Raw genomic sequence first — 13434 nt, 5'->3', positions numbered from 1 at the left:
TCATTGTGTAAGTCGCTTTGGATAAAAGCGTCTGCTAAATGCTGAAAATGTAAATGTGTATTTAACAGCCTCATCCTAATAAAAAGTCTGAAATGGCAGCTCAAATGCCACCTTTTTTAGTTTAAAGCAGGACCGCTCAAAATAGGTAGACCCCTCACCAGGCAGAAACAAAGACATTGAGCAGTCATACAGGGAGGCAGGAGTCTGCTCAGCATGATCGAATGCATGAGCACAATAAAAGTACATTAAGTGTTGTGTGTGTGTGTGGTTGTAAAGCTTGAACAGGACATCTTTTCCTCAGCCCAGCAGCTTTTTCAGTATAGCAGTATGGTGTTTGTGTCCCTCAAACATTTTTTTGCCTGTATCTTGAGTCTTTCATATCTAATCTCAGTGTGTGGATCAGCCAGGTTATGTGCTAGGCAGACTTTTCTGCTGAGCTACTGTGAGCCATGAAGCTTGCAGTAAAAAGCATAGTATTAATTAAGCTTGGTATCATGCTGAGCAGAGGCTGTGTGGGTGATTATTTTTGCTGGATTTGCAGTTGATGAGTAGTGCATGTAAGAACCTCAGGCAGTCATATGGCTAAATTTCTCCTCCCCCGTGCTGCAGGTGATGTCTCGCTGGGAAGAGTACATGAGCAAGGTCAAGCCTAAACCAGCCCGGGATACGAGCGTGCAGGACGTGGCTGAACACTTTCCTTTCCATAAGTACTTCTCAAACGCTCCTCAGCCTGTGTTTAAAGGTCAGAGTTACGAGGAGAACATGGACATAGCAGAGGGTTGCTACCGCCACATCCGCAAGATCTTCACACAGCTTGAAGTAAGTGTGTGTAGGAGGGTTAGCTGTAAGAGTTGACTTTTATGCAAAGACTTAGCATTTACGTAAAATTTTTCTTTATGTTTAAAAATCTACATTGCTGTTAAAGTTTGTGCCTCCTTCCCAATTTAATCTATTTTTTCATATTTGTCATACTTACAGTGTATCACAAAAGTGAGTACACCCCTCACATTTCTGCAGATATTTAAGTATATCTTTTCATGGGACAACACTGACAAAATTACACTTTGACACAATGAAAAGTAGTCTGTGTGCAGCTTATATAACAGTGTAAATTAATTCTTCCCTCAAAATAACTCAATATACAGCCATTAATGTCTAAACCACCGGCAACAAAAGTGAGTACACCCCTAAGAGACTACACCCCTAAATGTCCAAATTGAGCACTGCTTGTCATTTTCCCTCCAAAATGTCATGTGACTCGTTAGTGTTACTAGGTCTCATGTGTGCATAGGGAGCAGGTGTGTTCAATTTAGTAGTACAGCTCTCACACTCTCTCATACTGGTCACTGAAAGTTCCAACATGGCACCTCATGGCAAAGAACTCTCTGAGGATCTTAAAAGACGAATTGTTGCGCTACATGAAGATGGCCAAGGCTACAAGAAGATTGCCAACACCCTGAAACTGAGCTGCAGCACAGTGGCCAAGATCATCCAGCGTTTTAAAAGAGCAGGGTCCACTCAGAACAGACCTCGCGTTGGTCGTCCAAAGAAGCTGAGTGCACGTGCTCAGCGTCACATCCAACCGCTGTCTTTGAAAGATAGGCGCAGGAGTGCTGTCAGCATTGCTGCAGAGATTGAAAAGGTGGGGGGTCAGCCTGTCAGTGCTCAGACCATACGCCGCACACTACATCAAATTGGTCTGCATGGCTGTCACCCCAGAAGGAAGCCTCTTCTGAAGTCTCTACACAAGAAAGCCCGCAAACAGTTTGCTGAAGACATGTCAACAAAGGACATGGATTACTGGAACCATGTCCTATGGTCTGATGAGACCAAGATTAATTTGTTTGGTTCAGATGGTCTCAAGCATGTGTGGCGGCAATCAGGTGAGGAGTACAAAGATAAGTGTGTCATGCCTACAGTCAAACATGGTGGTGGGAATGCCATGGTCTGGGGCTGCATGAGTGCAGCAGGTGTTGGGGAGTTACATTTCATTGAGGGACACATGAACTCCAATATGTACTGTGAAATACTGAAGCAGAGCATGATCCCCTCCCTCCGGAAACTGGGTTGCAGGGCAGTGTTTCAGCATGATAATGACCCCAAACACACCTCTAAGACGACCACTGCTTTATTGAAGAGGCTGAGGGTAAAGGTGATGGACTGGCCAAGCATGTCTCCAGACCTAAACCCAATAGAACATCTTTGGGGCATCCTCAAGCGGAAGGTGGAGGAGCGCAAAGTCTCGAATATCCGCCAGCTCCGTGATGTCATCATGGAGGAGTGGAAAAGCATTCCAGTGGCAACCTGTGAAGCTCTGGTAAACTCCATGCCCAGGAGAGTTAAGGCAGTTCTGGGAAATAATGGTGGCCACACAAAATATTGACACTTCAGGAACTTTCACTAAGGGGTGTACTCACTTTTGTTGCTGGTGGTTTAGACATTAATGGCTGTATATTGAGTTATTTTGAGGGAAGAATAAATTTACACTGTTATATAAGCTGCACACAGACTACTTTTCATTGTGTCAAAGTGTCATTTTGTCAGTGTTGTCCCATGAAAAGATATACTTAAATATCTGCAGAAATGTGAGGGGTGTACTCACTTTTGTGATACACTGTACATGTTTCAGATCATCAAACTACTTTTAAAATTAAACAAAAATAACCCAAGTAAACACACCACATCATTTCATTTCTTGAAAGAAAAGCGGGTACCTGTGTGAAAAAGGTAATTGCCCCTGTAGCTACTAAATCAACTTGTTAACCAATTTCAATTAAGAGTTGGGTTCAGTTTCACTAGCCACACCCAGGCATAATAACTGCCAGACTTGATCATTCAAAACATCACTTAAATAGAACCTGTCAGGCAATGTGAAGCAGGCTAGAAGGTCTCAAAAAGCAGCACATGATGCCACATTTAAAAGAAATTTGAATACAGGGTTACAAAGGATTACAAAGCCACTGCTAAAGTTCTTGGACTCCAGCCAACCACAGTAAGAGCCATTCTCTGCAAATGGAGAGCTGTGTTTTGTGCTTATTCATCCTAAAATTACCTGGAAGAACTGAAACCTTAAAATGTGATAGATTAGCAATAATACAAAAATAAATGTAATAAGGTAGAAAAGGGAGAATACCTTTTCAGGTGCTGTAAAAGTAAATTGAAGTAAGAAAACAATTTGCAATAAGCTATAAAGGCAGGGTGATTGGGTACAGCGCGTAAGATAGATTCTGCAAAAAGAAAATTTGTTAAATCAATAAACAAAAATGCAGATGTTTAGTACATGTTAGTACAGGGGTTCAGTATATAGCATATGACTGTACAAGTCATGTAGATATCCAAAATGTAAAGCATATATCATTTAAACCACATTGTAGCTCATTAAATTCAGAAATACTGTAAGTTTATAGTAACTACCCTAACTGTGTTGCTATAACACAAACAGATTTTAAACTCTGTAGTATACCTGACTAATTTGGCTAGTTGCTTGTTAAAATTTTAGTTTTATTATATATTGTGCTTGTCTTAAAATAATTGTCCTTAATAATAAAACATCTAGCATTTAGCTTGATTCTCACTCATACCACAGCATTGCACAAATTTGCCATGCTTTCTTGTCAAAGGAATGAAAGAGCCCACACTGTCAGTCTCAATGCTTTGCTTTGAAAAGGTGATTACTGACAGTAAGGATAAGCTGTAATGGATGCCTGGCTCTTGTATTTCAAAAAACTGCAAATGCTGCAGCCAGGCATTTTGTTTCGCTTGTTCGGTCCCCGGCATAAGAAGCAGCTCAGCTGCTGATAAACCACAAGGAATGGACCATGGTTTAAAATATCCTCATATATATTGCACTTTTTCATGAGTTTAACAGTCATTTTAAAAATAGTTACACATTAAATATGTATTACTGGTGATCAGAGAGCTGTAGTTGTTCTAATCACCAGCACAGTGTATGGCTTTAGTCTGCTGGTAAGCTCATTTGCTCTATTTTATCCTTTTAGCAAACCCATATTTAAAAACAGTGCAAGAGAATGTCAAAATGAATAAAGTTTTTATTTTTAAATCTGTTTTTTTTATTTCGCATTAACTATACTCCTGTGCACAAAGCAAGGTCTATAGAGACATGAAGAAAAGCTTGGTTCAAAGAAACTCCAGTGGCCTACAGAGAGCCCTGACCTCAGCCCCCACTGAACAGCTATGGAATGAACTAGATCAGTTGAGGCTTTCTTGGCCAACATCAAAGCCCAGCCATACAAATGCTGTTTTGGCTGAATGTGCTCAAATTCCCATAGACATACTTAAAAGTCTTGCAAGAAGCCTTCTCGGAAGATCAGCTGTTATAACTAAAAAGATCACATAGAAGTCACCCTATTTTCATTCCATTTGTTTAAAATGAGATGTTCAACAAGCTCATGCTCAGGTGTCTAAATACTTTTGGCCATATAGTGTGTGTGTTAGTGTTATCAACGTGTTAGCTGACTTCATTTGGAATTCTAATGGGCTTATGTTCTCTTCCCTACAGGAATTCAGGGCGTTTGAGCTGTTACGGAGTGGGCTGGACAGATCAAAGTACCTGCTAGTTAAAGAGGCTAAGATCATCGCCATGACCTGTACGCATGCTGCTCTCAAACGGCATGACCTCGTCGAGCTTGGTTTTAAGGTACACTATCAAACAGAATGAAGAGACGGGTGCCCTGTCATGGCTGGATATTTATCAAAAATTTTACTTGTTTCAGTATGATAACATCCTGATGGAAGAAGCAGCTCAGATCCTGGAGATTGAAACCTTCATTCCACTTCTACTACAGGTACATCATTTGATTTCATTATCAGCATAAAGACAGGAGCCTGTGTTCCTTTATCACATCTAGTCAGGGAGGCACAACCTTGTTAGAACTGGAAATAGTACATTTGGATTTGTTTGCTCTCTGACATGGATTGTTTTTTATGTCGACATGTCTCTTGATGAATGTGTCCTCTGCTAATTTCTGTGTTTCCTCTCGATGGTTGATTAGATAATGCTTGACCTCAGCCCACTCACAAAATCAGTGATGGGCTAGAGTCTCGATTATGAGCTTCCTCCTGCTTTATTATCCAAGCCTAATTACTGTCATCCCTGCCCAAGACCTCTGTGCTCCACCTCTACACTTGCCATGAAGAGCTTACACAGTTTGAGGTCACATTGGCTTGGAGCAGAACAGCGAGTAAGCTGTTTAGTGTGTGTGGTTGGGAGGGGGTTTAGAATGTGAATGAACCAGCAACAGTCTGTAAATGAAGCAACCACATCCGATTTTAAACATAAGCCTACTCCCTATTGGCCAATTGGGTGTCAACACAGACATGATTGGCTGTGTCTTGACACATCTTAGCCATTGGGATTTGCATTGAGTTGATGATAATATTATGGACATAGTTTGAGCAGTATATGTGATTACTTTGCTGGTATTACTTTGTCAAACAGCTGGAATAAATAATGGTCATAGTCAAGTTGTGTCCAAGTGCAGTGAGCTGTATAGCATATAAAACTTGGCAGAAATTCTCCATGTATCCGTCTGTCCATTCATTCCCAGCGCATATCCAATCCAAACCTGACAGTGTTTTACTAAGTGAGTACAATTTAAATCCTTTCCTTTGATAAAATAACTACATAACTTGCTTGTACTGGGTCTCTGAAGTGAGTGTTCTTGTTTTGACCAGGCACATTTACATCATGGTAATGTTGGTATTTTGTGTGCCCTAGTTCCTTTTGTGATTCTTGTACAGATTTATATCATACCCAGCTATCAGTGATCCAGCATGATATTTGGCAAAGCTACTATTTGCATTTGTGCAGGTGTTTGTGCATTTCCTTTCTTGGGCAGCCCGGTGGCTCGGTGAATAGCACTGTTGCCTCACAGTGAGAAGGTCCTGGGTTTAATTCCCAGAGAATGCAGTCCTAGCCGGAACCTAAGTAATTCCAAAAGGTGTGCAGTTTTTCTTGTAACTGTATTTGACACTTTTTACTCTCTTTTGACAGAATCCAGAGGATGGCTACAGTCGGCTGAAACGCTGGATAATGATTGGTGATCATCACCAGCTTCCTCCTGTCATTAAAAACATGGCCTTCCAGAAATACTCCAACATGGAGCAGTCTCTATTCACACGCTTTGTGCGTCTGGGGGTGCCCACAGTGGACCTGGATGCTCAGGGCAGGGCCCGTGCCAGGTCAGTTTTTTTTGTTCAAAAGCCTGGCTTCCAGAAATATTGAACTATTGGTTAATATAGCTGTTAGGACCACAGAAACCCTGGATTAAAGATAAGCCATTATTAAAGGCTTTTTCATATATCTTGTACATTCAGAAAAAAATAAGCTATTAATAACTATTTTATGCACATTTTTGGTATACAGTTACTGACTGTCATCCTTATGTTGCTCTGTACATATGCAGTAGGTAAACTTGATAAAGTTTGTGTAGATACAGTGTTGTTTGTGCTTGTTGTTCACAACGTCAATTGTGAAAGATTTAATCACACCAGAACCCACTGTCTCTTTTTTTTTTTTTGTGGTACAGTTTGTGTAATCTGTATAACTGGCGCTATAAGAAGCTTGGGAACCTACCTCATGTTCAGAGCCAACCTGAGTTTCAGGCACCCAACCCAGGCCTGACCTACGACTTCCAGCTCATCAACGTTGAGGATTTTAATGGAATTGGAGAGTCTGAACCTAATCCATACTTCTACCAGGTCAGTAAGGGTTTTTATTAAGAGTAGTGGTAAGAGTAGTTTAATATGGCTATGGGGCAACAACCTATCACATAGTATTATTATTCATCATTATTTAATACACAGTACTGACACATGAAAGGAATGCTTGGATTCCTCTTAGATACAGGACTGCACCCAATATCTGCTTTAATATATCAGGACTAAAAGATCCAACTCTGAATATATTCTTAGTGTAACAATGGTGTTAAAAAAACTTTAAAACATGAGACCATATGTGGCTTTACTCATAAGGCAATCAGCTAGATTGCTACAATGTGAAACTGCCTTGTCTTATTTTAGTTGAGGGGTAACTCTGAAAACAGAAGCGAAACTCGTGATGTTCATACCACATGGTGTCCAAAGCACAAGGTCATTTATCACTTGAAACATTTCAAGCACTTCACAAGAGTTGGCTTAATTCTACTTGTTGCACACACACACACACACACACACACACACACACACACACCTCCGACCGACTGAAAAATCAGGCAGAGTCACTTGAGGAGTAATAAAGAAGCTAGTGTTTGCACAATCAGTTGCTGTAGCAGCTGAACAAACGTCCATCAGGTCTCCATGGTGCGCTGGCCACATCGGCGTGCACCCAAGTACCCAGCAGCTATTCCCATATACATTAGTCACACTTCGTTACTTTAAGTACATTTACACTAATGTTCCTACTCACTCACCCTCAACGGCTGTAGATTCAACAGTTCATCAATCAGCCGCAGCACCAAGGAGTCACACTTGCTTGTAAATGTCATGATATGAACAGGGCCTCTGACTCCACTTAGCCAAACCTAATGTGAAATATTGATTTCTCTCTGCTGCCAGCTAATTGGATACTTGGTTAATAAAGGTTCATATTCTAAACATGGGTGGATGTCTAATGTGTGTGCGGGTGTTTTGATTTGCTCAGTGCTATGTAATTTCTGTCTGTTAAATGCACTGTTGCAATGCTCATGATATAAATTAAACATTCTCTACTTGACGCGAGTGCAGCATGTTGTGAGAATCTCTCAACTGCTTTCATTCTCACTGACTGGTTGGTCCTCAGACTGCACTCAAACTGAGACTCTGGCTTGAGGCTGCACTGTTGTCATGGTTACTGGGGTCTCTTCAGTTGCAGCAGATTAGATCACATTTGTGTAAGGATGCAAAAAGTGTGTCACGGAAAACACTAAATATTTGTGGTAAAATTAAAGTCATTTTTAAGAGGCATATGTAAAATTGACAGCACATCCACTGGGTCAAAAATATACATACACAACAGCTATTTTAACCTTTATTAGCACCTTCTAATAGCTATTAAAAAACTTCAAACATCCTGGTTAAATCTATGACCACCCCACCCCTAACCAAAATTGTTTCTTATAAGATATGTACTTGACTTTTAAATGCAGTCCACATACTTTAAGGGTTGAGGTTAGGACTTTTATTCCATTTATTTTCTGCAATACACCAGTTCCACTGGAAGCAAAAAACAACCACAGTGAATAATACAACCACTGCCATGTTTGGCAGTAGGTGTAGTGTTTTTAGTCTTATATGGCTCATCTTTTCTACACATACTTTAGGTAACCGTGGCCAAAATAACACAATCTGTTAGAAAATCAATGTATTGTTTAGGGCTACTGTACTTAACAAAATTGCCAGAAATCTATCATTGTTTGTTAGTTGGTATAGCTAACACTCGTTAATGCACTCTCAGTGTCGAATCCAAACCCCAGTAAGTAATAAGGAGGGTTGCCTCAGGAAAAGCATAAAAACTGTGCCAAATGAAGTATGCAGATCAAAACATCAGTGAGCTTGAGCAAGACTTACTTGCTAACATACATACACAGGATTTCCTACAGTATCTATTCACTTTAATGCATTTTCTGTGTCAACTTCAGTGGTTGTAAAGCTGTTATCAGGAATACTACTATGGTTACACATGTTGCATCCAACACTATCTTCATTATTTATTATTAAGAAAAAAATGTGCAATCTCTCTTCAGTTTTTTTCTGCTACATCTGCTCATGTGATCTGCTCTGTACATCTGCTCATGTAATTATTTTTGTCCAGGGTATATAACTAAATTAAAAATAGGGAAAGAGTATGTCAGTGTTTAAAATACTGGACTAAAGATCAGAAAGTCACTGTTTAAGCACCGCCACCTCGATGTTGCCAATGTTGCCCCCTGTTAAATGTTGTGTATGTAAATCAAAATGCAGCATAGGGATTAAAAAGCTAGTGTGCTCCATTATCTCACCTCTTTTAAAACATTTCTGTCAGTAAAGCCAGTTTGCTCTGGTAGCAAAAGCTACAGACTTTAGTGCAATATCCTCTAATTACAGTTAGAAGATCTAAAACATTCCACAATCCTGTACAGGTTTATCGATGATTTTAACTCACTGTTCCATCAAATGTTAACTGATTAATCTTGTTTTCATATCTTGTGTAATTCTGTGGTGTGTACCTGCCCGTACATAAAGCTGCTGCACAATCGTTTAAATGAATAGTATAAATGGCATAGACAGTTTATTGTTGGGTAATTTGACAAAATAAAGACGAGACATAAAAACCATGTTAAAATCCATATCTGAAAAACCAATCATTTAGTTTGGTTTCCTTTAGTTCTTGTTGTGTCATTTAGTCAACAAGAAAGGTGTGTAGTTAACAATTTGTATAACAGTAGTCTGAAATTGGGAGGTTATTATGTCATCTTGTATTTCAGTTTAAAAACACTGAAAAAAAGATGAATGTATGAATAACAGGGTAGATTTCTGGTGCTCAGCTAGTTTATCTCTAATTTGGTGCATTTAAATTGATGTATGTTAATATAAATATCTGGAGACATCATACAGTGTATGTTTCCTTTGTGAGTAGAACCTGGCTGAGGCAGAATATTCCGTGGCTCTGTTCATGTACATGCGACTGTTGGGTTACCCGGCAGACCGCATCAGCATCCTCACCACCTACAACGGCCAGAAACACCTCATCAGAGACGTCATCAACCAGCGGTGTGCCAACAATGCCTTTTTCGGCCAGCCCAGCAAAGTAAGCACTTATTTTTAAATGCTCCCTGATTTATTCAGTTAACATGTATGTGTTTAGTGAAACAGAACAACAGTCCATCATGCTGCTAATGCACAATTAAGTTAATCAGGGTGCAGGCTTTGTCCCCATATCATTTAGGGTAAGATGTGCATAGGAGGAAGCACTGAAATATCCTGTAGTGGCTTCCTCAGTCTCCATATTTAAATCCCATACAAAAAATCTTTGGTGGGATTTAATGAAAGCAGTTGCGGCACAAAATGCAAATGTGCAAAATGCTGTGACTCAAAGATACAAACAGTAAGCTAGTGAAGCTCATTGTACCTCATACTAGTGACGGAGATTCAGGTTTATTTGTTTGGGTGGCAGAAAGAAAAAGAGAGCAGGGAGAAGAATGTGCTGAAGAGTGTAAAGGTCACTCAATATGCACCTGGCCAGAATTCTGCTGACAGTCTGTCAAAAGCTTTACAGCAAAACAAATGCTTCTGTAGAAGTCCTGCTGAGAGCGTCTCTCATTACAGTCAAGAGAGAAATGAGTTTACTTACATAATAAATCTTTATAAATCAAAGAATAGACACTAGACAAATAGTACAGACAGAATAAATTACAGAACATGTTTTGAGAAACAAAATATCAGTTTTTACCAGCCACTCTGATTTTCTAAATGTGAGGGATTTTCATGTAAGAGTTTGTTCATGTAAATACATATGGTTTGCTATTATTGGTTAGGACTTACTATGTTAGAGCTTTAAATACTATTAAATTATACTTTTTGTCAACAGTTAAATTGATTAAAATAGTTTCTATTTGATATTAGTTTTTCCGTGGATTTAAATAATATCGAAAGAATCAAATACTGGAACCAGCCATATTAGCATTTCCAATTCATAATGCTTTACTACAGTTATTACTTGGGGAGGAGTGCCTAGATCTGAAGATTTCTAGAGCATCATTTGCTGTGGTTTTGTTAACTTTTATTTGTGTATATTTTATGTAATTTAGATTGTCACTGATTTGAGGCTTTTTATAACAATGCAGCTTTTATGTAATGAAGTCAGTGCTGCATAAAGTGAAATTTTGTAGCAAAAAAGGAATCACCTTAAATCTGCCGCCTCCCTGTGGATTCTTCTCACTGCTTTACAACTTAAACGTAGAACCAGCCAACAATATAGCAGCTGTGAAGGAATATAAACACTTAACACACTTTTTTCTGATTCCAATGGAACACTGTATGAACTATCAATCTGCTAAATGGAACTAAACTGTGCAGGAAGAGCAGACTTTGTTGAGAACCTGCTTATACATTTTTCACTTTGATGCTCATCTGCTGAGGACTATTACCTTTTTGAGGCCAGACTGAGGGTGCAATTGAGAGAGTGCAGCCAGTATCAATCTGTTTTACAGTTATTGACTCCTTAAAGAGAAACTTCATTCATCATAAGCTTCTTATTAAGCTGTGGCTCAGGTGTACTCGTGTCATGAGGCACACATCCCCAGAAGGAACGTACTCTTCCGTCTGCACACATCCCCAGCAGGAAGGTACTCTTACTTCTGCACAGTATGTACCTTTTTGACGAGAAACTGAAACCTGAAATTCACCTTGAAAATGTGCATGTCTTGTTTATGAAAGCTTTAGATCTATTTTAGTTTTAAAATATATAGCAACCCATATCTTTGTTACCAACCTCATTAATGTACCTATATGCACCTGCCAGGAATAGACTTGGATATGGAGATCATGACTCCTGCTTGTTTCTCCAGTTTTGTAGATTCTTGTCATAACCTACTAAGCAGAATCCAGACTTTTAATGAAACACCCTGCCATGTTGCACAAACAGCTACAAAAAGGCAGACTGCATGATTTTGGATGTAACTGTGTGTCGTATCTAGTCCATCGTGTTTCTGAAGGCTGGTCCTTAGGGGTAAGTCATGGCTTCCTGAGCCAGGCTCTGAGGCTGGCGGTTTGTAAAAACAGGGCACAGGAGGCTGTTTAAAACAGGAACTATCAGGTGTTAAAATAACCTGTTTAAAACTACAGCTCTCGCTTCCTTCTGCTGTTGTAGAGTAACATTGTTGCTTCTGGTGCTGCACCTGTTCTGTGTAAACTGATGGACCCATCTTTTCCTCCGGTTACGTTTTTCCTCTTAAGGACCTAAAGGACCCAGTAGTGGCTTTCTGGATGTAGGTTTCTGGATGTAGTCCGAGGCTAAGATTTATTTAAGGGTGTTTGTTATTTGTCAGGGAGCAGTTTAGCAGGGTCTCTCATTTCTCTGCTTATCGTGTACTGATCAGACAGAGGAAGCCACTGCTACTGCCCTCGGATAACAACACTGATGCTATCAGTCTGCAGCTGCCCATCATTCTTTGCTTACAGTGTTCTGTGTGTGACTGAGCCTGTAATAGAGAATCCATGCAGTATTACCGCTTGCAGCATTAAAGTACAGAAACAAAAAGCACTATTCAAAGCTTGTTTATTTTAATGGTTTTATTAAAATAAGAATGATCCTTTTTTTTTTTTTTTTAAATACAGATTAATATAATTGAGATTTGCTAACTTATTCCTATTCATGTGATCATGTTTTACCTGCTATAATTTTTATCTGCTGTAAGTCAGCTTTAAAACAGTTGGCACTCTTGGTTATGATCGGTAACAGGGTTATAAAAATACCTGGGTGATATTATATTTAATATGAGTGGGCCAGAAACTTTCATTTGGTCATGTACATGCACTACTTTTTTTCTGTTAGACCCTAGTTCTTCGCTAGTTCCCCTGTAATCTTGTGCACCAATCCATTGCAGCTGTTAAAATCCTGTGTTAACAAACGTGTCACTTTATTCAGATTAAATCTTTAGTTCTGTTATCTAAGCAGGTTTTAAATGATGAGCTGCACCTTCAGTTCTCTTGATATTGCTCCAAAATGGACCATAATGCCATTATAAAATACAAAATAATTTCAAGGTTCACAGTGTACCTTTGTATCTCTCAAAAGCCTTCAGCATCCACCTTATTAATGTGGTACATTGACAGCTGAGACAGTATTATATTATGGTTTGTAATTGAGGCATTTAACCATAAAAATGTATCACTATCCATTTGTTCGTAAATGCATTTATTTGCAGTAATTCTGGACAGAGTTGTGCTAATGCACCCAGTACATAGTTTTCAAAGCTTGGTTTAGCATTTTTTGCAATATTAGGCCAATGATAAAGAAATGTGCATGCTAAGATGAGCTGCTAGGTAATACACCTCAGAGCTTCCTGCCTTCTTTTATGTTTCTTAGCAACATCACCCACAAAGCTGCACACTTCAGCATTCTGGTAATCACGCAAGACTTAAACTTTGAAAGTAAATCCTCTTTAGCCCAAAACCCAGGCAGGCACTTTAAAGAAAAGCCTGCTTTTATAAACTGGGATGTTTTCTTGAAGGTGACAACAGTGGACAGATTCCAAGGTCAGCAGAATGACTACATCATCCTCTCATTGGTGCGCACCAAAGCTGTGGGACACTTGAGGTAAGCATCTTGTGTTTTCACACAACGTCAGACTTTAGTCCCATCAAGCACTTGTCAGTAACAAAAAAGTGTTTAGTCTTCTTACACTCTTTCTGTCAAATTCATGCTGAGGGGGATAATATGAGTGGGATTACTGTAGC

At 39.4% G+C, this 13434-nt stretch overlaps 1 protein-coding gene across 2 annotated transcripts in view; it reads left to right on the top strand.

Annotated features, from left to right (window-relative positions):
• Nucleotides 1-13434, top strand: part of aqr (aquarius intron-binding spliceosomal factor) — a 46187-nt gene that overhangs the window by 29571 nt on the left and 3182 nt on the right. For both annotated transcript variants that reach the window (XM_063007378.1, XM_063007377.1), the window contains 7 exons: nucleotides 610-819; nucleotides 4520-4657; nucleotides 4734-4805; nucleotides 6014-6201; nucleotides 6549-6720; nucleotides 9614-9784; nucleotides 13209-13294. In XM_063007378.1, coding sequence (XP_062863448.1) covers nucleotides 610-819; nucleotides 4520-4657; nucleotides 4734-4805; nucleotides 6014-6201; nucleotides 6549-6720; nucleotides 9614-9784; nucleotides 13209-13294 — 1037 coding nt within the window. The remainder of the gene's footprint in view (nucleotides 1-609; nucleotides 820-4519; nucleotides 4658-4733; nucleotides 4806-6013; nucleotides 6202-6548; nucleotides 6721-9613; nucleotides 9785-13208; nucleotides 13295-13434) is intronic.

Source organism: Trichomycterus rosablanca, chromosome 13 (genome assembly GCF_030014385.1).
Source record: "Trichomycterus rosablanca isolate fTriRos1 chromosome 13, fTriRos1.hap1, whole genome shotgun sequence".
Taxonomy (NCBI): Eukaryota; Metazoa; Chordata; class Actinopteri; order Siluriformes; family Trichomycteridae; genus Trichomycterus; species Trichomycterus rosablanca.
The sequence above is the reverse complement of the archived record's forward strand: the minus strand, read 5'-3'. Positions and strand labels throughout refer to the sequence as shown.